This window comes from Eubalaena glacialis, chromosome 7, assembly GCF_028564815.1.
Source record: "Eubalaena glacialis isolate mEubGla1 chromosome 7, mEubGla1.1.hap2.+ XY, whole genome shotgun sequence".
In the NCBI taxonomy this organism is placed as follows: domain Eukaryota; kingdom Metazoa; phylum Chordata; class Mammalia; order Artiodactyla; family Balaenidae; genus Eubalaena; species Eubalaena glacialis.
Genome location: NC_083722.1, coordinates 110,820,203 through 110,847,029, shown reverse-complemented (window position 1 = coordinate 110,847,029; position 26,827 = coordinate 110,820,203). Strand labels below are relative to the sequence as shown.

The 26,827-nt window shown below is 46.0% G+C and overlaps 1 protein-coding gene across 2 annotated transcripts in view; it reads right to left on the bottom strand.

Annotated features, from left to right (window-relative positions):
• Positions 1-26,827, bottom strand: part of ACAD9 (acyl-CoA dehydrogenase family member 9) — a 65,515-nt gene that overhangs the window by 16,595 nt on the left and 22,093 nt on the right. For both annotated transcript variants that reach the window (XR_009701641.1, XM_061197349.1), the window contains exons 3-9: positions 19,484-19,585; positions 15,837-15,943; positions 15,022-15,122; positions 14,216-14,294; positions 12,962-13,136; positions 12,345-12,418; positions 1,189-1,264 (exon numbers count right to left, since the gene is read on the bottom strand). Coding sequence is in view for 1 of the 2 variants with exons in the window: in XM_061197349.1 (XP_061053332.1) it covers positions 1,189-1,264; positions 12,345-12,418; positions 12,962-13,136; positions 14,216-14,294; positions 15,022-15,122; positions 15,837-15,943; positions 19,484-19,585 (714 nt within the window). In the remaining variant the exon portion in view is untranslated. The remainder of the gene's footprint in view (positions 1-1,188; positions 1,265-12,344; positions 12,419-12,961; positions 13,137-14,215; positions 14,295-15,021; positions 15,123-15,836; positions 15,944-19,483; positions 19,586-26,827) is intronic.

Genomic DNA, 26,827 nt, shown 5'->3' with positions numbered 1-26,827 from the left:
AGTCAGACACGTCCGGACCCAACTCTCGCTCTTCCCAGCCAAGCCTGGGCCACATGGCCTCCCCGCCCTCATCAACACTATTGACCTCAGAGACACGGCAAAGGCCACGGGACGCCCTGCACGGAGAAGCAGGCTCACACCCGGCACATGTGTCCATCTGGCAGCAGGAGGGTGGCCCGTGGCTTCTGCGCCAGCCCTGCAGGCGCCCACGTGCCCATGGCGGCCCCCCTCCCTGCAGCCAGTGCTCTCCCAACACTCCCCACGGACCTCCACGCGTAACCCACTCTCACAGCGGGCTCGCAGGGTAGATAGGCTCCCACCTTCCCCCATTTCTGGGCCTTGCGATCTCAGGGGCTCTACATCCTTTGGGGACAGACTGACCACGAGAGCGAAGCCCTTGCAATGAGGAGTTTTCCAGACAAGGAAGCAGAGTCCAGATGGGCTCAGGGCCTTGGGGGAAGCTTAGCAGAGGGAGGTGAGCCCTGAGCTTGCAGTCTGATGGGGGGGGTGTGGTCTCCGGCAAATCACTCCCCCGCTCTGAGCGTCCGTCCCTTCGTCTATAAACGAACTCTGCCCTGAACTCCGAGGAGCTTCCTGAGCACCCAGTGGGGAGCCGGCCCCGGGTACGCCCGCGCCGCAGCCAGGGCCCTGCGTGTCCCTGTGGTCCCTGCCACAAAGCAAAGATGGCAGTGACGTTCTGTGCCCCGCAAAACCCCTATCAGGCTGTTTTACCTTCACTGGCAAAGGGAAGTCTAGGGTTCAGTGAGCGTAACAGAAGAAAAGGACAATCGAAAGGCTGAGGGACCAGGGTCCCCGGTCTGACCCCGCGGCTCACCCACTGCGCAGTCATCCACAGAGAACCAGTGCTCAGGCTTTTCGGTGTCCAGCTCACATTCAGGTGCTCGCTCAGCAGCCCCGTCCTCAGCGGCCAGAGCAGCCACCCCCGTCTACCTCCACCAGAAAGTCCCCCGCCTCCCCCATCCCGTGCGTGTTGAAACCGCAACACTAGCCCTTCAGGGGCAGCCTCAGTGCACCCTTCAGTCTAAATCGAAGCCCTGATCCTAGACTTGGACAGGACCGGCTGTCAGTGGCTTGGCTCAGCGCTGGCCTGCCCAGGGACGGGGCAGAGCCCCTGGGCCGGAGCAGGCAGGGGCAGCAGGGGCAAGGTGCCGTCCCTGACTTACGCACCTATCAGTGTCTTGAGCATCCCGGCCACGGCACTGCCCATGCTGAACCGCCCGCTGTTGAGGATGTTCATGGCCACCTGCGGAGAGAGGAGGGCTCAGCGCGGGCCGCTCCCTCCGTGTCCAGCTGGGAGAGCTGAGGGCCCTAGAGGGCTGAAGGGGACAGACCGCAACAGGGCTTGTCTGCTTTTACCAGACAAAAGGCAGCATGCAGATGGAGTTAACCCTCCCTGGGCCGGGGGAGAACACAGTCCCAAGGCCTCAAAACCAGGCGATCTGTCACGGAGATGCTCTCACAAACATCCCTGCAGGCACCCCCCCACCAAAAAAAAAGAAATGGGACACGCTTATTCCAAAGGAAGTGGCCACTTCCCTCAGCCTCAGGGGAGGGGAGCAGAAACTAAGACTGGCTGGGTACCCACTGCCAACTCCTCACTTTCCCAGCAACGCGTCAGCGTCAGGGTCCTCCTTTCACAGAAGAAGAGCCGGAGGTTCCAGGTGGTGACCAGTCACAGACAGAGCAAGCACCTGCCTGGCGTGCACCCTGCACTGAGCCAGCCCCTTGCACGGACGCGACAGGCTCCTCCTCCCCCAGTGCCTACAGTAATGACCCTAGCCAAGGAGTTTTGTCAGCTTCACGCCTCTCTCCCGACCCCAACTTTCTACCTAAAGCCGACGGCAAGCACACACACTGCTTCCCAAGTACCAGACTACCCGGGCTTGGGGAGGCACCCCCTTACAGACGTGAAGGGACCTAGAGACCATAGCCACCCAGGCAGCAGGGGAGGACGGGCATCCCAGGCACACCGTGGACGCGTGGCCACAGCACGAGGCTCCTAGAGGACGCTGTGACCTGCCCACCTCTGCTCAACCTGTGAGGCCCAGGGAGGAGGCCTCAAGGCAGGGCCGGGGTCTGGGGGCCGCAAGCAGCCTGGGACTCAGCTTCACACGTGGCACTGCTCGTACTCACTGCTCGCCTGCGTGGCTGGGATTAACCAAACGTGCCTCTGAGTTTGAATTTATGATTACTTGCTCAATACCATGAAGGGAGACTCTCAGAACAGATCCTGTGGGGCTGGGGAGACGGGAAACACCTGCTCCAGACACTGGGCAGGCAGCACTGGTCCTGACAGGCGAGGCCGAGGCGGGTGGGCACCTCGGTGGGCACGGCCAGAAGCTGGGGCTCAGCTAGGTCGCAGCGCAGTGTGGCCTGTTGTGCCTCCTGCTCTGGCCTGTGGCCTGTAATGTCAGACTCCCTGTGTGTCAGGACATGGAGGGGGGATGAGGAGGGGGGACACCGGTCCTGCTCCACCTGCCAGGACTGAGCAGGAGCTGAACTCCCCACCTTTGGTCCCTTTTCCCAGACTGGTTCTCAAAGGCCAGCTCGCAGTTTCATGAACAAACTTACTTCACAGCCCCTTCGTGGTTGATTCTCAGCTTCACTTACAACAAGAACAAGAGGAGGAGAAGACTGGACGCCAGGCCCCAGTCCCCAGGAGGGTGGAAGGCCTGGCAGGCTCGGCCTCACCTGAAAGGGCTCGTGAGCCCAGGCGGTCCCTCCTACCCAGGCCTGACCGTGCTGCGTGGTCACCTTCCTACCACAGAGCAGTCCCCTCCCACACCTACACTCCAGGTACGAGACACGGCCGTCCCCGCAGCCCCCGTCGCTGACCGCCTCTGCGCCCCGATGAACCTCCTACCTGACCTCACGCAGCATCGGCGTTCCCCGGGCCTGTGGTCATCCTACCCGCCATCTCTGGGATCGCCCTAGCGTGTCGTGCTTTTCAGTGTTGAGGCTGACTGGCAGGCTATCCCACTCATCACAAGAGAGGGCTTTAGCGATCTGTTTTTCTTTTGCATACTAAAACCATCACTTCTCACCCAATACAATGGAAACAAATTTTTTAATGCAGTGTTGGGAAGGACTGGGCAAAGACCTCACACACAGTCCAACCGTCCAGCAGGCGACATGGCAACATGGACCAAGAACTTAAAAATGACCACGCCCTCTGACCCAGAAACTTGACTCGTATTTAAACTCAGGAGATAATGAGAAGTGTGCAAGATATGTATAAGGATACATGTCATGCAATGCACTCCCGAGTGGGGAAGAAGGGAAACTGTGCTAAATGCTCAATCCTGGAGACCCAGGGACAGTGAATGTGGCGTCACCACATGAGGAAATGCTGTGTGGTTCTGAACCTCAGCAAATCACATTCCCTAGCATGAAAAGACTATGAGGGCTTGTTGATAAGTGAAAAATGCCAGCTATCACCTCTTACACACACACACACAGAAATACTTCAGTGATGTAAACTCTTTAAAAAGATGTAGAAAGACAAACACCAAAAGTGTGAACAGTGGAGACAGCAGAAGCAAGAAGAACTACAATCCTGCAGCCTGTGGAACAAAAACCACATTCACAGAAAGACAGACAAGATGAAAAGGCAGAGGGCTATGTACCAGATGAAGGAACAAGATAAAACACCAGAAAAACAACTAAATGAAGTGGAGATAGGCAACCTTCCAGAAAAAGAATTCAGAATAATGATAGTGAAGATGATCCAGGACCTCGGAAAAAGAATGGAGGCAAAGATCGAGAAGATGCAAGAAATGTTTAACAAAGATCTAGAAGAATTAAAGAACAAACAAACAGAGATGAACAATACAATAACTGAAATGAAAACTACACTAGAAGGAATCAGTAGCAGAATAACTGAGGCAGAAGAATGGATAAGCGACCTGGAAGACAGAATGGTAGAATTCACTGCTGTGGAACAGAATAAAGAAAAAAGAATGAAGAGAAATAAAGACAGCCTAAGAGACCTCTGGGACAACATTAAAGGCAACAACATTTGCATTATAGGGGTCCCAGAAGGAGAAGAGAGAGAGAAAGGACCAGAGAAAATATTTGAAGAGATTATAGTCAAAAACTTCCCTAACATGGGAAAGGAAAGAGCCACCCAAGTCCAGGAAGCTCAGAGAGTTGCATACAAGATAAACCCAAGGAGAAACACACTGAGACACATAGTAATCAAAGTGGCAAAAATTAAAGACAAAGAAAAATTACTGAAAGCAGCAAGGGAAAAATGACAAATAACATACAAGGGAACTCCCCATAAGGTTAACAGCTGATTTCTCAGCAGAAACTCTACAAGCCAGAAGGGAGTGGGCACGACATATTTAAAGTGATGAAAGGGAAGAACCTACAACCAAGATTACTCTACCCGGCAAGGATCTCATTCAGATTCGAGAGAGAAATCAAAAGCTTTACAGACAAGCAAAAGCTCAGAGAATTCAGCACTACCAAACCAGCTCTACAACAAATGCTAAAGGAACTTCTCTAAGTGGGAAACACAAGAGAAGAAAAGGACCTACAAAAACAAACCCAAAACAATTAAGAAAATGGTAATGGGAACATACATATCGATAATTACCTTAAACGTGAATGGATTAAATGCTCCAACCAAAAGACACAGGCTCACTGAATGGATACAAAAATAAGACCCATATATATGCTGTCTACAAGAAACCCACTTCAGACCTAGGGACACATACAGACTGAAAGTGAGGGGATGGAAAACGATATTCCATGCAAATGGAAATCAAAAGAAAGCTGGAGTAGCTATACTCATATCAGATAAAATAGACTTTAAAATAAAGAATGTTACAAGAGAAAAGGAAGGACACTACATAATGCTCAAGGGATCAATCCAAGAAGAAGATATAACAGTTATAAATATATATGCACCCAACATAGGAGCACCTCAATACATAAGGCAACTGCTAACAGCTATAAAAGAGGAAATCGACAGTAACACAATAATAATGGGGGACTTTAACACCTCACTTACACCAATGGACAGATCATCCAGACAGAAAATTAATAAGGAAACACAAGCTTTAAAGGATACAATAGACCAGAGAGATTTAATTGATATTTATAGGACATTCCATCCAAAAACAGCAGATTACACTTTCTTCTCAAGTGCACACAGAATATTCTCCAGGATAGATCACATCTTGGGTCACAAATCAAGCCTCAGTAAATTTAAGAAAACAAATCATATCAAGCATGTTTTCTGACCACAACACTATGAGATCAGAAATAAATTACAGGAAGAAAAACGTAAAACACACAAACATATGGAGGCTAAACAATACGTTACAAAATAACCAAGAGATCACTGAAGAAATCAAAGAGGAAATCAAAAATACCTAGAGACAAATGACAATGAAAACACGACGATCTAAAACCTATGGGATGCAGCAAAAGCAGTTCTAAGAGGGAAGTTTATAGCAATACAATCCTACCTCAAGAAACACAAACATCTCAAATAAACAATCTAACCTAAAGGAACTAGAGAAAGAAGAACAAACAAAACCCAAAGTTAGTAGAAGGAAAGAAATCATAAAGATCAGAGCAGAAATAAATAGAAACAAAGAAAACAATTGCAAAGATCAATAAAAGTAAAAGCTGGTTCTTGGAGAAGATAAACAAAATTGATAAACCATTAGCCAGACTCATCAAGAAAAAGAGAGAGAGGACTCAAATCAATAAAATTAAAAATGAAAAAGGAGAAGTTACAACAGACACTGCAGAAATACAAAGCATCCTAAGAGACTACTACAAGCAACTCTATGCCAATAAAATGGACAACCTGGAAGAAATGGACAAATTCTTAGAAAGGTATAACCTTCCAAGACTGAACCAGGAAGAAATAAAAAATATGAACAGACCAATCACAAGTAATGAAATTGAAACTGTGATTAAAAATCTTCCAACAAACAAAAGCCCAGGACCAGATGGCTTCACAGGTGAATTCTATCAAACATTTAGAGAAGAGCTAACACCCATCCTTCTCAAACTCTTCCAAAAATTGCAGAGGGAGGAACACTCACAAACTCATTCTATGAGACCACCCTGATACCAAAACCAGACAAAGATACTACAAAAAAAGAAAATTACAGTCCAATATCACTGATGAATATAGATGCAAAAATCCTCAACAAAATACTAGCAAACAGAATCCAACAACACATTAAAAGGATCATACACCATGATCAAGTGGGATTTATCCCAGGGATGCAAGGATTCTTCAATATATGCAAATCAATCAATGTGATACACCATATTAACAAATTGAAAAAGAAAAACCATACGATCATCTCAATAGATGCAGAAAAAGCTTTTGACAAAATTTGACACCCATGTATGATAAAAAGTCTCCAGAAAGTGGGCACAGAGGGAACCTACCTCAACATATAAAGGCCATATACAGTAAACCCACAGCAAACATCATTGTCCATGGTGAAAAACTGAAAGCATTTCCTCCAAGATCAGGAACAAGACAAGGATGTCCACCCTCACCAGTATTATTCAACATAGTTTTGGAAGTCCTAGCCATGGCAATCAGAGAAGAAAAAGAAATAAAAGGAATACAAATTGGAAAAGAAGAAGTAAAACTGTCACTGTTTGCAGATGACATGATGCTATACATAGAGAATCCTAAAGATGCCACCAGAAAACTACTAGAGCTAATCAATGAATTTGGGAAAGTTGCAGGATACAAAATTAATGCACAGAAATCTCTTGCATTTCTATACACTAATGATGAAAAATTTGAAAGAGAAATGAAGGAAACACTACCATTTACCATTGCAACAAAAAGAATAAAATACCTAGGAATAAACCTACCTAGGGAGACAAAAGACCTGTATGCAGAAAACTATAAGACACTGATGAAAAAAATTAAAGATGATACCAACAGATGGAGAGATATACCATGTTCTTGGATTGGAAGAATCAATATTGTGAAAATGACTATATTACCCAAAGCAATCTACAGATTCAGTGTAATCCCTATCAACTTACCAGTGGCATTTTTTTACAGAACTAGAACCAAAAAAAATCTTAAAATTTGTATGGAGACACAAAATACCCCGAATAGCCAAAGCAGTCTTGAGGGAAAAAAACAGAGCTGGAGGAATCAGACTCCCTGACTTCAGACTATACTACAAAGCTACAGTAATCAAGACAGTATGGTACTGGCACAAAAACAGAAATATAGATCAACGGAACAGGATAGAAAGCCCAGAGATAAACCCACACACCTATGGTCAACTAATCTATGACAAACGAGGCAAGGATATACAATGGAGAAAAGACAGTCTCTTCAATAAGTGGTGCTGGGAAAACTGGACAGCTACATGTAAAAGAATGAAATTAGAACACTCCTGAACACCATACACAAAAATAAACTCAAAATGGATTACAGATCTAAATGTAAGACCAGACACTATAAAACTCTAAGAGGAAAATGTAGGAAGAACACTCTTTGACATAAATCTGAGCAAGATCTTTTATGATCCACCTCCTAGAGTAATGAAAATAAAAACAAAAATAAACAAATGGGACCTAATGAAAATTCAAAGCTTTTGCAAAGCAAAGGAAACTACAAACAAGACGAAAAGACAACCCTCAGAATGGGAGAAAATATTTGCAAACAAATCAACGGACAAAGGATTAATCTCCAAAATATATAAACAGCTCATGCAACTCAATATTAAAAAAACAAACAACCCAATCCAAAAGTGGGCAGAAGACCTAAATAGACATTTCTCCAAAGAAGACATACAGATGGCCAAGAAGCACATGAAAAGCTGCTCAATATCACTAAATATTAGAGAAATGCAAATCAAAACTACAATGAGGTTATCACTTCACACCAGTCAGAATGGGCATCATCAGAAAATCTACAAACAACAAATGCTGGAGAGGGTGTGGAGAAAAGGGAACCCTCTTGCACTGTTGGTGGGAATGTAAATTGATACAGCCACTATGGAGGACAGTATGGAGGTTGCTTAAAAAACTAAAAATAGAATTACCATATGACCCAGCAATCCCACTACTGGGCATATACCCAGAGAAAACCATAATTCAAAAAGACACATGCACCCCAGTGTTCACTGCAGCACTGTTTACAATAGCCAGGACATGGAAGCAACCTAAATGCCCACTGACAGACGAATGGATAAAGAAGATGTGGTACATATATACAATGAAATATTACTCAGCCATAAAAAGAAACGAAACTGGGTCATTTGTAGAGATGTGGACGGATCTAGAGACTGTCATACAGAGTGAAGTAAGTCAGAAAGAGAAAAAGAAATATCGTGTATTAACGCATATATATGGAACCTAGAAAAATGGTACAGATGAACCGGTTTGCAGGACAGAAATTGAGACACAGATGTAGAGAACAAACGTATGGACTCCAAGGGGGGAAAGCGCCAGGGGGTGGGAGGTGGTGGTGTGATGAATTGGGAGATTGGGATTGACATATACACTAATATATACCACTAAAATGGATAACTAATAAGAACCTGGTGTACAAAAAAATAAAATTCAAAAAAATAAAATAATAAAAAAATAAAATAGGTAAACAAAAAAGTGTTAACAGTGGACGGCAACTCCCCTGGGACGGGCTTTGGGGGACCCACGTGTTCCCTCATCTGTGTGTGACATATGCACACGGACGCCCCTCATGTGCCCTTCACCTCCCCTACCCTCTGCTCCACACTTCCCGGGCAGCAGTGGCTGGAGCCCTGGCTGACGGCCCTTGGGTGATTCCTGTAACGCCCAGGTGGCCGGGGAGGTCCTGCTTTGATCCCTGTTCACAGCCAAGGTGGGGGCAGCTCCCCGCTGTGAAGACACTTACCCAGGCCACCCAGTAATTAGGGCAGAGCAGCAATATAAAGACAAATAGCCCAATTTAAAGACGGGCAAAGGATTTGGAAAAATATTTCTTCAAAGGAGATAAACAGCCCATGGAAACAACCTTAATGTCCACTGACAGATGAATGGATAAAGAAGATGTGGTACATATATACAACGGAATATTACTCAGCCATAAAAAAGAATGAAATAATGCCATTTGCAGCAACATGGGTGCAACTAGAGATTATCGTCAAGTAAGTCAGAAAGACTTATTATCTGAAGTAAGTCAGAAAGAGAAAGACAAATACCATCTGATATCACTTATATGTGTAATCTAAAACACGGCACAAATGGACGTGTCTACAAAATGGAAACAGACTCACAGACATAGAAAACAGACTTGTGGTTGCCAAGGGGGAGAGGGGAGGGGGAGAAAAGGATTGGGAGTGTGGGACTAGCAGATGTAAACTATTATATATAGAATGGATAAATAACAAGGTCTTACTGTATAGCACAGGGAACTATATTCAGTATCCTGTGACAAACCATAACGAAAAAGAGTATTAAAAAAAAAAGAATCTACGTGTATAACAGTTACTTTGCTGTACAGCAGACAATGGCACAACATTGTAAATTAACTATACTTCAATAAAATATTGGGTTGGCCAAAAACTGACTTCAGTTTTTAAGTAAAAGACACATTTTTCATTTTCAGCAAGAACTTTATTGAACATATTCACCCTTTTGTTCCACTACCTTCCGCCATTTTTCAGGCAACTTCATAATTCCATCTTCGCAAAACTTTTTATCTTTTTGAGCAAAGAACTGTTCCAGGTACCTTTTACAGTCTTCCAGGGAATTGAAATTTTTCCCAGTAAGAGAATTTTGTAAAGACCAAAATAAATGGAAATCCGAAGGTGCAATGCCTGGTGAATATGGCGGATGAATCAGAACTTCCCAGCGAAGCTGTAACAGTTTTTGCCTGGTCATCAAAGAAACATGCGGTCTTGCGTTATTCTGATGGAAGATTATGCATTTTCTGTTGATTAATTCCGGATGCTTTTCTTCGAGTGCTGCTTTCAGTTGGTCTAACTGGGAACAGTACTTGTTGGATTTAATCATTTGGTTTTCCGGAAGGAGCTCATAATAGAGGACTCCATTCTAATCCCACCATACATACAACATCACCTTCTTTGGATGAAGACCAGCCTTTGGTGTGGTTGGTGGTGGTCCATTTTGCTTGCTCCACAATCTCTTCCGTTCCACATTATTGTACAGTATCCACTTTTCATTGCCGGTCACAATTTGTTTTGAAAATGGAATGTTTTCATTACATTCCAGTAGAGAATCACATGTGGAAATATGGCCAAGAAGGTTTTTTTCACTTAACTTACGTGGACCCCAAACATCAAAGTGATTAAGATAACCTAGCTGGTGCAAATGATTTTCAACATTTGATTTGGATATTTTGAGTATGTCGGCTATCTCTCTTGTGGTATAACGTTGATTGTTCTCAATTAGTGTCTCGATTTCATATCTATCAACTTCAACTGGTCTACCCGACCGTGGAGCATCGTCCGGCAAGAAATCTCCAGCACAAACTTCGCAAACCACTTTCGACACGTTCGATCAGTCACAGCACCTTCTCCATGCACTGCACAAATATTTTTTTGCGTTTCAGTTGCATTTTTACCTTTCTTGAAATAATGAAGCATAATATGCCCAAAATGTTGCTTTTTTTCCTTCCACCTTCAATATTAAAACGGCTACACAAAAATTCACCGGTTTTAATAAGTTTTTTAAAAAATGCATGCTGATATGACAGCTGTCAAAATACAATCTAGCAAAATTGTTTCGAATGAAATTAAAGACAACTAAATGCTACTAGAGCCATCTTACAGAAAACGCCGAACGAACTTTTTGGCCAACCCAATAAAATAAAATAAAAAACCAAAAAAACAAAGGAGATAAATAACCAATAAGCTCACAAAAAGATGCTCAATGCTCAACACGACTAATCATCAGGGAAATGCAAATCAAACCACAACGAGATACACTTCACACCCACGAGGATGGCTGTAATTTTAAAAATGGACGATCACACATATTGACAAGGATGTGGAGCAACTGGAACCCTAACGCACTGCTGGTGGGAACGTGAAACAGCTGTTGTGGAAAAGAGTTTGGCGGTTCCTCAAAAAGCTAAACATACAGTCACCATTTGACCCTCCATTTCTTCCAGGTGTGCACCCAAAAGAATGGAAAACAGCATTCACACAAAAACGTGCACATGAGTGTTCACAGCAGCATTATTCAAACGGCCAAAAATTGAAACAACCCAAATGTCCATCAGCTGATGACAGATGGACAAAACGTGGTCCATGCACATGATGGAACGTTACTCAGCTATAAGAAGGAGTGACACCTGCTAGACTTGGATAAACCTTGAAAACATTATGCAGCGTGAAAGAAGCCATACAAGAAGGACCACACATGGAGTCCATCTAAATGAAACATTCAAAATAGGCAGATGGGGCTTCCCTGGTGGCGCAGTGGTTAAGAATCCGCCTGCCAATGCAGGGGACACGAGTTCAAGCCCTGGTCCGGGAAGATCCCACATACAGTGGAGCAACGAAGCCCACGCGCCACAACTACTGAGCCTGTGCTCTAGAGCCCGCAAGCCACAACTACTGAACCCACGTGCCACAACTACTGAAGCCCGCATGCCTAGAGCCTGTGCTCCGCAACAAGAGAAGCCACCGCAATGAGAAGCCCGTGCACCACAACGAAGAGTAGCCCCCGCTCGCCGCAACTAGAGAAAGCCTGCACACAGCAACAAAGACCCAATGCAGCCAAAAACAAAAATAAAATAAATTTATAAACAAACAAACAAACAAAACAGGCAGATCCACAGAAGCAGCAAGTAAAACAGCGACGGCTGAGGGCTGGGAGAGTGGAAATGAGAAAGTATGGCGTGTCTTGCTGGGGTGATGGCAACGTTCTAGAATTAGACCATGGAGATGGTTGCACAAGCACAGTGAATATACTAAAAACCAACAAAGCATTCATTTGAAAATGGTAAATTTTGTCATATGAGTTACCTGTTATTAAAAAAAATACTCTTACTCTAAGAAAAAAAAAATCAGGGTAAGCACTCGGGACCCAGGGCTGTACATCCTGAGCTTTGCAGGGCCACTGGGCTCCTCTCTCCACTGGCTGGGGGAGGACTCTACCCCTACGTGAGGGAGGGTGAGACCAAGCGCTGCTGCACCCCTGCCTCCCAGGGCTGACTTCTCTCTGCTCTGCTGACCTCCCTGCAGAGAGCCTTGCATGGCCGCCCGGCCAGCCCAGCCCAGTGCACTGCCAGCAGGGAGGTAACGGGAAGCTGGGCCAACGCACACGAGACTGCAACAAAGGTCAGCACACGCAGGGCAACACACCTTAAAGCCGCCTCCAACTTCTCCGAGGACGTTTCCCACGGGCACCCTGGTGTTCTCAAAGTGGACCTCGCAGGCTGGAACACACGACATCCAGGACCTCAGCTGAGGGGGACGAAGCGCTCTATCCCCGACCCCCACTCAGGGGATGCGGTTCATTCACTCACTCGCTCATTCATTCAGACCCTCCACAGTCCGAGCTAAGGGACCCAAGAGGCTGAGCCTCGTGAGGACCGCAGGGCAGCTCCAGGTGGGCCGAGGGCCACTTACAGGACACCAGCCTCAAGTGAACTGAGTGCCAACCAGGCCTGGGTGGGGAGGAGGGAGAAGGGAGAAAGGAGGAGTCCCAGGCTGGAAAGATGGGGGTCTGCTGTACTGCAACACTGACCCAGGACCCCCCAGCACCACCTCCCTCCAAGGCTGAGCGCCACGAGGTGGCGATGACCTCACCTTGAAGTTATCACTGCCCGATGTGCGGAGAGATTTTGCCAAATGCTTGGGTGGAAACAAAACTACTTAGGTCTCATGTTATCTTGATGTTTGATATCTTTTTAACAAGATAAAAGCTCACCTTGTCTCTCTCTCTCTCATACACACACATGCATGCACGTGCCACTCACTGTTGGAGCCTCGGATGCCTAACTTATCCTCAGGTTTCCCGCTGGTGACTCCACCAAAGTCTCTCTCTACTATGAACGCTGTGACCTTGTCCTTTACTGAGCCATTAGCATCAACAACCTCTGTCTTTGCAAACACAGTAAAAACACTGGCCAGTCCTCCATTGGTGATCCAGACCTGAGGAAAGAAAGCAAAAGGGCTCCAGAGAAAACCAAACTACTACAAACTGGCCACCTCAGCACCAGCTGCCCATCACAGCTCAGGCCAGGACGGGCTCAACCCAGCATCCCCAGAGCACGGATTTCCCCAGGAGATACAGGTGGCCCTGCACGTGTGTCTGTGCGTGTGTCAAGCAGCTCCAACTCAGCATGGAACAGCTGGGGGTAGGGAGGGAGGCAGAAAGGAGGGAAAGGGGGAGGGGGAGGAGGAGGGGGGAGGGAAGGGGGAGGGGGAGGGGAGATGGGGAGGGGAGAGGGAGGGAGGGGGAGGGGAGATGGGGAGGGGAGGGGGAGGGGAGATGGGGGAGGGGAGAGGGAGGGAGGGGGAGGGGAGAGGGAGGGAGGGGGAGGGGAGGGGAGAAGGAGGGGAAGGAGGGGAGGGGAGAGGGGAGAAGGAGGGGAAGGAGGGGAGGAAGAGGGAGAGGAGGGGAGGGAGGGGACGGGTAGGGAGAGGGGGAACAGACTTCTCAACAAACTGCTCCATATAGAACTTATTTGGATCTTAATTCAAGCAACTTGTTTGTAAAAAAGAAGTATGAGACAATCAGGGAAGTCTGAACGTTAAGCAGATAGTAAGAAATGATCAAGGTTTAAGTGTACGCCGTGACTTTCTCAGGCCCGTCCTGCAGAGATGCACTGAGCTCGTCACGGTTGCCATCCAGAACTGCAGTGTGACAGAGGAAGCACTGAAGCCGGGAGACGGGGGTGGACGTTCATGACACTGAACTTTCAAATTCCGTGTAATAAAAAGTTAAAAGAATGGCCACACGAGAGCAGCTCAGGGAGGTGGGCAGCACTACAGAGGCCTGCAGGCGCAGGAGCCAGGACACCTTGGTTCCCATCCTGCCACTAAGCGGACGGTATGGTGGCGGGTCACGTAACCTGAGCCACCGTTTCTTCTTCCAAAAAAGGAGGCGCATCACCCGAGGATGACGGTTACGGGGTGATGTGCCTGCCCTTTATGATCCCTGGAGCATGGGAAGTGGTCAGTGCGTGGTGGTGAAGGTCAGGACGGCCACGGAGGCCACGCAGCTGTACCTTGGAGCCGTTGAGGACGTAGTGTTTCTTATCTTCACTTAACGTGGCCCTGGTCCGGATGGAGGCGGCATCGCTCCCACTGCAGGGACAGAAATATGCGGTTGAGGGGTAACGCTGGAGACAGAGAAGAGCGGTTTTCAGGCCCCACGGAAAACAAAGGGCCAGCTAATAGATATATTCAGCTTTGCAGCCACAGACAATCTGTAGACAGACAGGCATGTTCCAGTAAAACTTCATCTATGAAAACAGGTGGCGAGGTGGATTTGGCCAACCCTGCTCTGTCACATCGGGTGAAAAGGCGGCAGTGACAATGTTTGGAGGTCTAAACACGGAAATGCCGGCTCACACAGGCTCTAAGCTCCTGCAAGGTGAGTGCAGGGGACCCAGGTCCCCAGGTGGGGGAAGCAGGACGGAAAGGGGCTGGATAACGGACTTGCCATCACGGCAGCTGTGAGACTGGGGGCTCATCACCCCATCTCACTGAACCTCAGTTCACAGCCTGTAAAGTGGGGACAATACCACCTGCCCTTCATACTCTAAAAGTCGCTGTGAAGCCTGAATGCATTACTGTATATAAGGAGGGTTGCAAAGCACAAAAAAATTACAGGTGCTGTCAGCCATGTTATCTCATTTGTAAAGGTCACCAGGAAAGAGAAGTAAGGTAAAGATAAGAGAGCATGAAGTGAATGGGTGAGAAAAGCTGTGGACTCAACTCCCGGGAAGTCTTCAGGGAGGGAAGAAGCCAGCCCCCCCTCTTCCGTAAAAGCCCCTGGACCCTGAAGCCGTGAGTGACGCGCAGGGCTGACCTGGCCGGCTCCGTCAGGCAGAAGGCGGCCACGTGCTCCCCGGACGCCAGCTTGGGCAGGTACCTGGCCTTCTGCTCCTCGCTGCCGGCCAAGATGATGCCCTGACAACACACATGGGCTGCTTTCAGCGGTGGCAAGAGAGAAGTGTGTGAAACGGGCTTGCAGAACACGGCCCCTTCTGGAACATGCTTCCTTCACACAAGAGCTGGCAGCCGCAGTAAAAAATGGGGAGCTGTTGGGGGGTCTGGGGAGCTGGGCTGCCAGGGAGACCCCCAGGCGCACAGTCCAGGGTGGCGTGGCACAGCTCCAGGGAGGGCCTCAGTCTTTCCGGCAGTTCCTCCACTTCCCGGCAGGGTGGCCGGGGCCGGGTGGCTGGAGCCACAGCTGGTGCTTGGGCAGCGCCACGCCCGGGCGCCAAGCCTGCTGTGCACTCAGCCCCCTCGGTTTCTATGCTGAGCAAGAACCACCCAAGGAATGAGCTGTGGGCCCCTGGCCCTGCCCTGAGAGACGCCAAGCCCAGCGGAGTAGGACAGGCGCCAACAGCAGGGGGGACACGCTCAGGCCCCGAGGGAGCCAATCAAGAGGTGGGATCACCTCCAGCCCGTGGTGAAGGCAGGCTCCCTGGAGGCAGTGGCATCTGACCTGGGCCTGGAAGGATGGGTCAGAGGCGATGGGGCAGGAGGAGGTTTCAAAAGGAAGGACAGGGCCACCGAAGGGCACTGAGCACGGTACAGCGAGGCTGCAGGACAGCGGGCCTTCCTCCGAGACGCTGAGCCGGCTGCCCCCTCGCCGCCGCGGAAACCCAGACCCCTGACCTTGAGGCCGATGGCCTGGTGTGCTGCCAGTGTCACGGCGATGGAGCTATCCAGGCTGATGATCTCCCCCAGCCGCGCGTACATGGTGTTGGAGAGGCCCAGGCCACCTAGGGCAGAAACAGGCCAGCTTCACTTACGCTCCAGCCCCAAATTCCTCCCAGAAAAGGCAAGTGGCTTTATAAAGTAAAGCCAGCTCACCATTTTTTAAAAATCACAACACAGAACGGTACAAAGGAAACAGAAATTACCCATAAACTTATCACTCAGAAAGAGCATTTTTGTGTACATCCTTTCAGACTTTTTCTAGGCATATAAGCATATACAGGTGTATATTTTAATATAAAAATGTAATATTTAATACAGAAGTATATAAACACCTAAACATACATAAAGTTACTTGAAATGCTGTGAATACTTCCTATCACAGATCTTGGGCTTCACAGACGTGAACCCCATTCTGCATCCCACCCCCAGTATCTCGCGGCCTCCAGGAAAGGTCTCTCCGCCTGGGATACTGGCATCCGGGGCTGGGTCCTTCTGTCGCAGGGGCGCCCCGTGTGCTGTAGGACGTGGGGTGGCATTCTTGACCTCTGCCCACTAGATGCCAGTAGTTCCCCCTCCTCCACAGTTCTGACAACATAAATGTCTCTAGATGTTGCGAAATGCCCACCCGGGGTTGGGGGGGGAAGTCACCCTCGGAAGGAGTCAGTGTTCTAGGAGCAAAAAGAGAAAACACTAAAAACGCAGACTCCGCTGAACTGGGGTATTCCGCATTTTATCTTCAACTTCCGGCGGTGGTGGGGTGGCCTTGTGTGCACCTGACAAATGACTACCCGAGGCCTAAGGTCAGGCGCGGCCCAACTGCAGGGGGCGCCTTCCACACAGGGGAGGGCCGAGTCCCTACAGGGGTGCGCAGCGTCCCCTGCGCTCAGCGGGGACCCAGGGAAGGCCAGGGCCCTGCGGCACCCATCACCATGCCGCTTTCAGTCAAAACGCTTGTGCTCCTACTTATTTCACATACTGAAGTCAGTGTTGCTTGTTAAAAAAAAAAAACTGTCATTTTTTTCCCCATGAAAGTATCAGAAAAATCATGGGGGGAGGACAGTCAATGGGGACAGATGACAGGTGGGTGGAGACTGCTTGACGGGGGAGGGGCTGAGGGGCAGGAAAGACCCGGGGGGACCCAGGGAACTGGGGGCGGAAACCAGGCTGCCGGTGGAAAGCCCTCTTTTCCAGGATGGCGGTTTCCAACCCGCCTTCAGAACACTCCAGGACTGGGAATAATTCCCGAAAATGTTTTGGGCATGAAAATAAGGTTGCTGTCGCCTTAATTTCCCCAGGAAGGATTTAAAGAAGGAAAGACAATGAAATAGTCCCACATGTGACCACTGTTATCTCATGAAAGAAAAGAGCATTTTCACACCCAAGAAGGGGACATAAAACAGGAATAAGGGATGGATTTGTGCAATCACATACATACACACACAGCACCCCCCCACTCCCACACACACGTGCTGGCATGAAACACAGAGAGATCCAAAAAGACATATTCCAATTTCACAGGAAAATTGTCTGGAGGAAAACTTAACTGCTGCTTCTCATCAGTCAAGAAGTAGTTTCTTAACAATTCTGAAGGGGAAACAGATACTATCACCAGCCTGGCTGTGTCTGCCAGCTTTCCTCTGCTATGTGTTTTCTCCAAGCACGTATTTTTCTCAGCTGATGACACCAACCACCGCTCTGTGGCTCAGCCCCACCTGGTCTCTATTCTAACATTCGACGTGGCCCCCACCTTCCGGCAGACAGTTCCCCGGGGCCTGGTCTCGAGGTCTGGGGAGAGCTCAGTCCCCTGTCCCCAGAGGCTGCAGGTGTAGCTCCCCCCGAGAGGCCTGTGCGGCATCCCGCCACCAGGGGGAGCAGCAATTAGCTCGTGTTTTCTGCACGGACTCTAACTTCTATACATTTGGAAATGCGGTGAGAGGGATTTCACAGGATGACAAGGAGGAGACATCCTTTAACAGCTTAATACACTGCGACAGACACACATATAAACGAAGATTTAACCTGATTAAAATACGCCTCTAAATTAAGGAAATGAGGCATCAAACTCGTTTGTTGTAAATTTTCACATTCTGTCTCAGACTGGAGCAGCTGCGGGCTAGGTCCCCGTGGGACTTCCTGCACAGGCAGCGAGGGCCCCCGCCCTCGGCTGTGGGGTGGCGTGTGCGGGGGCACAGGGCTCACTTCAGCCCCGCAGATAAACCTGGCGGAGGCAGAACGTCAAGGACAGCTCCCGCGTCCGGGCCCCGCCGTGCAGGCCTAACCCGCGGCCTGGCTGGGAGAACACACCCGGATGTCACACACCACCTACAGCTCTCGGGTCCAAACCCCTGACCCTGTGCTGATGAGGCCGGAAGCCGCCTCAGCCTGGGCTCGGCGGGAGGGCTCAGAGAGCAGGGGGTGCGGGGTGAAGGCCACACGTCTTCGTCCAAAGATCCCGAGAGTGAAAATACAGGGACGTGCGTCCGTGCCAGCGCTCGCGAGGGGTTGTTTTGTCCCTGCTCCTCCCTCACACACTCCGTGCCTGTCCCCTTACTCCCACAGAACTGAGAGGACCACCCCTAGATCAGGCAGGAGACACACAAGCTGCATGATGGGCTCAGTCTAACAGGGCACAGCCACCGGGCGGGGATCCTGGGGGAAAGGCAGGGCCTCTCACTGTAAACCTCCAACAGCAACGGGCACGGCCCAGAGGACAACGGGCCTGCTCGAAGGCTCCCGGGGCCAGAGCCCCAGCCCCGAGGCGGCCCGCACCCCACAGCCGTGCACCCACCCCTTTGGCCGCTGGGCCCTGGCCCCTGGGCGCGCACCGCGTGGCCTTCCCTACACACAAAAGCACTTGCGGGCCTGCGGCAGCTCCTCTGCCACAGAGACCACAGGGCTCCACAGTGGAGACCACGCTGCACCGGCCCGAGCTGGCCAGAGGTGATACCCACCCCTCCTCCCCCACCCAAGGGACCCAGAGAGCACAGACATCCTGCAGGGTCCCTTCCCACCTCCGAGGAGGAAGGCACAGAACTGGATACCTCTTCCTGCTGAAAAGCCTCTTAGGCCACACATTCACCAGCCAGCCACCCTGGATTTAACCCACAAAGGGAGGTTTAACAGCCTGACCTTGGACTTCATGCATTTTCAAAGGCCACCTTTCTGGAACAGAACCCTTTTTTGGACAAATACGGAGGGTTTTCTTAAAAGCCAAACTGGTGGGCTTCCCTGGTGGCGCAGTGGTTGAGAATCTGCCTGCCAATGCAGGGGACACGGGTTTGAGCCCTGTTCTGGGAAGATCCCACATGCCGCGGAGCAACTAGGCCCGTGAGCCACAACTACTGAGCCTGCGCATCTGGAGCCTGTGCTCCGCAACAAGAGAGGCCGCGATAGTGAGAGGCCCGCGCACCACGATGAAGAGTGGCCCCCACCTGCCGCAACTAGAGAAAGCCCTCGCACAGAAACGAAGACCCAACACAGCCAAAAATAAATAAATAAATAAATTAAAAAAATAAAGGAATTCCTTTAAAAAAATAAATAAATAAATTGATTAAAAAAAAAAAAAAAGCCAAACTGGTTGGGTGGTGGTTTCCTTTACTTACCATATTCTTCTGGGACTTGCATCCCAAAAAGCCCCAGGCTCTTCAGTTTCTCTAAAGTTTCATTTGGGATTTTTCCCTCCCGGTCGATTTTTTGAGAGTCCACTGCCAAGAGGAAATATTTTGATTAAACAAAATATAACCTATGTTTACACAAACAAAAGTAAACAGAACAATTGTTGTATATTACACAATCCCAGCGTCAGAAACTTCAGAACTGGAAATTGTCTAGCCATGGTCATTCAGCATGTGTTCAATTTTACCTCATTCGCCCAGCAAGAATTGCATTTCAGAAAATTACCACTACCAGGTAATGTTCTGTTTCTTGATCTGGGTGTATTCATTGCGTAAAACTGCAGAAACTATACACTTATGAGACCTAAACTTTTCTGCAGGCATTTATTACTAAACTTGAACTTTTGTTTTATCACGTGTACCTTCTAGAAAATTAGACAATAAACACGCAACTGCCAGCACTGCCCTAAAACGTTTGGCTGCATAGCCAGACTCTAGGCAGCTTCTGGGCCCAGCTCCACCAGTGTTCAGAACCACACCCTTTCCCCAGAGTCCACAGGTTCTTGAGAACAGGTCAGTCTGTTTACCACCAACACACACAATCATCACAGCAAAACTCAACCATCACTGCGTTAGCTCTGCAACTGCACACTTTTATATGAATCAAGTAAAAGTGTTTTCATCAACTGCCAACAAATTAAACTTCATCACTATTATAAATCATTAAAACAACCATAATCACGCTTATAAATTTTTATACATATGGGTCACTAATGAGAAATACAGGTTCCCCAAATGGAGTCCAAACCCCTCATTTATTACTTTTACAATTTTATTGACATATATAATTGGTACACAATAAACTGCACATATTTAGAATAATTTTTTGAGTTCTGACATCTGTTCACCCATGAAACCATTCCCACAATCAACAAAAGCATTTCCTTTTCCACCGAAGTTTCCTCATGTCCCTCTGTGATCAATCCTTCCCTCCACCTCCATCTCCAGGCAACCACTAATCTTTTCGGCTATAGACTGGTTTGCATTTTTGAGTTTTTATATAAATGGAATCACAAGGTACTTTTTTGGATCTGGCCTAATTTGGCCTAATGATTTTGAAATTCATCCATATTGTTGCAGGTATAAATACTTCATTCCTTTTTATTGTTCAGTACCTACTGTATGGGTATAAAATTGTTTATCTATTCACCCCTTGAAGGACATTTGGTTGGTTCCTAGTTTTTGGCTCTTAGAAATAAAGATCCTGTGAACATTCATATTCAAGTTTTGGTGCAACTACATGTTTTCATTTTACTTTGGAGCGCAGTGGCTGGGCTGTATGGTAGGGTATGTTGAACTCTGAAGAAACTGCCAGGATCTGGGAAGACTTCCTTCCCGCAAGATGGAGATACAGGGGACTGGATTTATCTTGCTGCCTTAGAATACAGGGTATTAGATACAAGGAGGAAGAGTTATGTGTTACTAATAGCAAAGGATCAGCCCGAGACCATGCATTCTCAACAGGGCAACATCACCCCCAAGGGGGTGAAAATGGTTCTGGAGGAAGGGGAGCAAAAAAATATTTTTTTATGTATAAAGCACAGCAACACGTATAATATATAAACAGATAATAATATAGTTGTGGCATTAAAATTTCACAGAGGGATGTGATTAGGATAAAAAGATGTCTAAAAAGGCTCTGGGGGGGGAAGAGAGTGCAGTTAAAAAAGTTGAAAAACACTGCCCTACAGGCTTCTCTGCTCCTCCTAACAACACTTAAAAGCAAGTGTCGAATAGATCAAACTATTCCAAGTAACTTAATTGTGCCCTGGAACAAAGCTTAAGACCATACTACACACACCCACACACACACCCACACACATACACACATCCAGCACCAATAATGTAAAATCCACAATGACTGGCATCCAATAGAAAACTACCAGGCACATGAAGAAGCAAGAAAATATGAGTGATGAGAAGAAAAATCAATCAACTGAACATGACCTAGAAATAACAAAGATGACAGTGGACAAGGGTATTACATGAGTTATTATAGGGGCTTCCCTGGTGGCGCAGTGGTTGAGAATCCACCTGCCAATGCAGGGGACACGGGTTCGAGCCCTGGTCCGGGAAGATCCCACATGCCGCAGAGCAACTAAGTCTGTGCGCCACGACTACTGAGCCTGCGCTCTAGAGCCCGTGTGCCACAACTGTTGAAGCCCGCGTGCCTAGAGCCCGTGCTCCACAGCAAGAGAAGCCACCACAATGAGAAGCCCACGCACCACAACGAAGAGTAGCCCCCACTCGCTGCAACTAGAGAAAGCCCATGCGCAGCAACGAAAACCCAACACAGCCAAAAATAAATAAAATAAATAAATTTATTTTAAAAAAGAGTTATTATAACCAAATTCCAAATGCTCAAAAACGTAGAAGAAAATATGAGCATATTAAAGAGAGACACGGAAAAATAAAAAGACACAAATCAAATTTCCAGAGATGAAACAATGCTTAAGATGAAAAACACTGGGTCGGATTAACAGTAGACCAAATACCGGGGAAAAGAAGATTAGTGAACATGAGACATAATAATAAAAGCTATACAAAATAAAAAAGACAAAAAAACAACAACAGAGCATCAGTGAGTTGTGGGACAACCTCAAGCAAATATATATATCTATATCTTTATATGTCTTTTTATAGATATGTATACTTTATATATATATAAAATCTCCAAAGGAGAGCAGGGAGGAAGGAGTGTGGGAATGTGGTATGGTTGGTGATAAAACAATGTTTAAAGAAATAATGACCAAAATTTACCAAAGTTGATAAACACTATAAACACACAGATCCAAGAAGTTCAAAGAACCCTGAGAAAAATGTGAAGAAAACTACACTAATATCAATTTCTCTAAAACCACTTAAAAGCAGCCAGATAGGAAGAAACACACATGAAAAAAAACAAAGATAATATGGTAGCAGATGTCTCATCAGAAACAATGTTAAATCAGAAGAGACTGCTGAAAGAAAAATGTTGTCAACACAGAACTCTTTTCTGATGAAACAGACTTTCCAGATACATAAAAGCTGTAGATACTCACCCCTGCAAAGCTGCACCACAAGAAATGTGAAAAGAAGTCCCTCCCACAGAAGAATGATGGTACCAAGAGGAAGTCAATAAATAAAATGGTAAACTTTATTCCATGTACATTTTATGACAGAAAGAAAGAAAGAAAGGAAGAAAGAAAGGAAGAAAGAAAGGAAATAAAGTATTGTAGGGTTTATAAAGAATGTAGAAATAAAATGTATGAAACAGAACATGGGCTGGGAAAGCAGAAATGTAAGGTTCTTACACCATACATGAAGTGGTATAATATCAGCTGAAAGCAGATTTTGATAAGACATAGTATATGTTTACATACTATAAATTCTAAAGCAACCACTTATAAAACAAAAGAGGCATAACAAACCAACAAAAAAGATAAAATGGAATCATAAAAAATACTCCATTAATCCAAAAAAAGCAGGAAAAGAGAGAAAAAGATCAAAGAAAATATGGGAGAAATAAACAGCTAGATGATAACGTTAAACCCAACTATATATATATCAATAATCACATTAAAATAATCATATATCAAAAACCAATTAAAAGGTACAGAATGGGGGAGGGTGAAATGCGTAAAGGAGATCAAGTGTATGGTGATAGATGGAAACTGAAGTTTTGGTGGTATGGCATAATATACACAGAAATAGGAATATAGTGTTCTACACAGGAAACTTAATGTTACAAACCAACATTACCTCAATAAAAAATAAATTTAAAAAAGGAGGGCTTCCCTGATGGCACAGTGGTTAAGAATCCGCCTGCCAATGCAGGGGACACGGGTTCGAGCCCTGGTCCGGGAATATCCCACATGCCGTGGACCAACGAAGCCCATGTGCTACAACTACTGAGCCTGCGCTCTAGAGCCCACGAGCCACAACTACTGAGCCCACGTGCCACAACTACTGAAGCACATGCGCCTAGAGCCCATGCTCCGCAACAAGAGAAGCCACCGCAATGAGAAGCCCGTGCACCACAACGAAGAGTAGCCCCTGCTCACCGCAACTAGAGAAAGCCCGCACCCAGCAACGAAGACCCAACGCAGCCAAAAATAAAATAATTAAATTTATTAAAAAAATAAAAAAGGAAAAAAGACTGTCAAATTGGATTTAAAAAACTATATTCAACTACGCTGCCCATAAGAAATCACTTTTTCATTTTTATTTTAAACTTTTATTTTCACATAATTTTAGATTTAAAGAAAAGTCACAAAAATAGTATAGGGTTCCCGTATACTCTTCATCCAGCTTCTCCTAACAGAAGCTAATAGAACCATGGGGAAACTATCAAAATTAAGAAATGGACATTCATACAATATTACTAAGTTACAGAATTAATTTGAATTTCATCAGTTTGTCCATTAATGCCCTATTTCTTTCCTGGGATCCAATCCAGGATCCCAACTGTATTTAGCTGTCATGTCCCCTTAACATCCTCCAGAGTGAATCCAACAATACAAAAAAGGATAATATATCACAACCAAGGGGAACTATCCTGGGAATGTAAGTGCCGTTCAGTGTTCAAAACCCAGTCAATGTAATTTACTACGTCAACAGAATAAACAATAAAAAAACATAATCATCTTCATAGATGCAGAAAAAAACACTGGGCACAATTTGATACAATTTATGATGAAAACACACTACAAACTAGAAATAAAGGGAAACTTCCTTAACCTGGTACAGGGCACTCCAAAAAAATGTACAGCTAACTCATACTTAATGGTAAAAGACAATGTTTTCTCCCTAAAATCAGGCACAAGGCAAGGAAGTTGGCTCTGACCACTCCTATTCAACATACTAGAGATGTTAGCCATTGAATTAAACAAAGAAAAGAAAGGGAAACCAGGCTGGAAAGGAAGACATGAAACTGCCCTCATCACCAACCACATGACTGTCTATGTACTAAACCCTCTGGGATCGATCAAAAAAGTTGCAAGAGCTAATAGATGAGCTTAAGAAGGCTGCAGGATACAAGGCCAATATACAAAAACCAACTGTACTCACTGAAGAGGCTACATTAGGGAACAACTAAACACATGAAAAAATGTTCAACATCATCGGGCATCAGGGAAATGCAAATTAAAACCACAATGAGATAACACTCCACATCTATCAGAATGGCCAAAATTTTTTAAAGTTTTTTTTAAAACAAAACCAGTGACAACACCAAATCCTGGCAAAAAAGGCACAGAAACTGGATCACATACACTGCTATTGGGAACGTAAAACGGTTCAGCCAACACTTTGAAAATAATTAAACACAGAACTACCTCAGGACCCAACAACTGCACTCCTGGGCATTTATCCCAGAGAAAAGAAAACATGTTCACACAAAGCTTGTACACAAATGTACGCAGAAGTTTTATTCGTAAGAGCCTCAAAACTGGAAACAACCAAGATGTACTTCAACATCAGAATAGTCAACAAATTGTGTTAACCTGTAACATGGAAAACTACCGAACAATAAAAAAGAACAAACCACTGATACATGGCAACTTACAGGAGAATTATGCTGAGTAAAAAAGGCCAATCCCGAGGTTTATATACTGTATGGTTCCATTAATACAACATTTTTGAAATAACAAAATTATAAAAATGGAGAACAGACTAGTGGTTTCCAGAAGCTGGGGAGGAGAGGGCAAGAAGTGGCTACGTCTATAAAAGGAACGCATGAGGGATTCTTGTGATGTAACTGTTCTGTATCATGATTGTGGTGCTTGTCTCATGAATCTATATATATGACAAAATTACAGAAGTACATACACACACAATCAGTAAATGTACAACTGGCAAAATCTGAATAAGGTGGATGTCAATTTCCTGGTTGTGATAACGTTCTGTAGTTACGCAAGACGCATTCCATAAAGCTATGCATTGGGGGAAACTGATTGGGTGAAGGGTATAACTGATCTCTGAATTATTTCTTACAACTGCATGTGAATCTACAATTATCTCAAAGTTTTTTAAAGCAAATAATGTCATCATGAAATGTTATCATATTACATACATATTAAATTTAATGGGAATAACCCTGAGGTTGAATTAAGAAATCCCCACGAAAACACCCACATCTGCTGAAGTTCAACTAAAATTGATTTTCAACAACAAAAACTATGACACAATGGGTGACATTTTTCTTTCATCCTGTTTATAGTTCCTAAAGCTCCTTTAAATGAGTGTGAATTTCTTTTATTAATGAAATAAAATATAGATGAAGAAAAATTTCAGAAATAGAAACAAGTATATACAGAAAAAAGTGAACTTCCATACCACTGTAAAAATAATGTGTAAAAACTCAACTGTATTTCTATACACAAACAACAAACAATCAGAAATTGGAATTTTAAAAAATACCATTTACGATAATGTCAAAGAATTTTAAATACTTACGGATGCATTTTACAAACCATCAAAAAAACATTAAGGATAAGTTGAGAAACCATCAGAAACTTTTGTCAAAATTTGTCCAAGGTCGGGACTTCCCTGGTGGCGCAGTGGTTAAGAATCCGCCTGCCAATGCAGGGGACACGGGTTTGATCCCTGGTCCGGGAAGATCCCACATGCCGCAGAGCAACTAAGCCTGTGCGCCACAACTACTGAGCCTGCGCTCTAGAGCCCACGTGCCACAACTACTGGAGCCCACGCACTGCAACTACTGAAGCCCACGGGCTCTAGGGCCTGCATGCCGCAACTACTGAGCAGGCATACGGCAACTACTGAAGCCTGTGCTCTGCAACAAGTGAAACCACCACAACGAGAAGCCTACGCACTGCAACGAAGAGTAGCCCCTGCTCGCCGCAACTAGAGAAAGCCTGCACACAACAACGAAGACCCAATGCAGCCAAAAAAAAAAAAAAAAAAAAAATTGTCCAAGGTCTATACACTGACCATGACGCACAAAATGCTGCTGAGAGAATTATATAAGAATCAAATAAATGGGGAGATATCCCACAATCGTGGATTTGAAAATTCAGTATTGTTATAATCTCAATTCTCCCTCAAACTGACTTACAGATTTATTGTAACCCCAATCATAACACACAAAGGCCTTTTTGTTGAAGCTGAAAAGCTGATTCTAAAATTTATAAGCAAATGCAAAGGACCTAGAGGAGCCAAACAACTTCAGAAAAGAACAAGGCTGGAGGACAAACACTACTTGGTTTCAAGCCCATTACAAAGCTCAGTAAAGAAGGCAACATGATACTTGCATCAAAAGAGACAAATAGA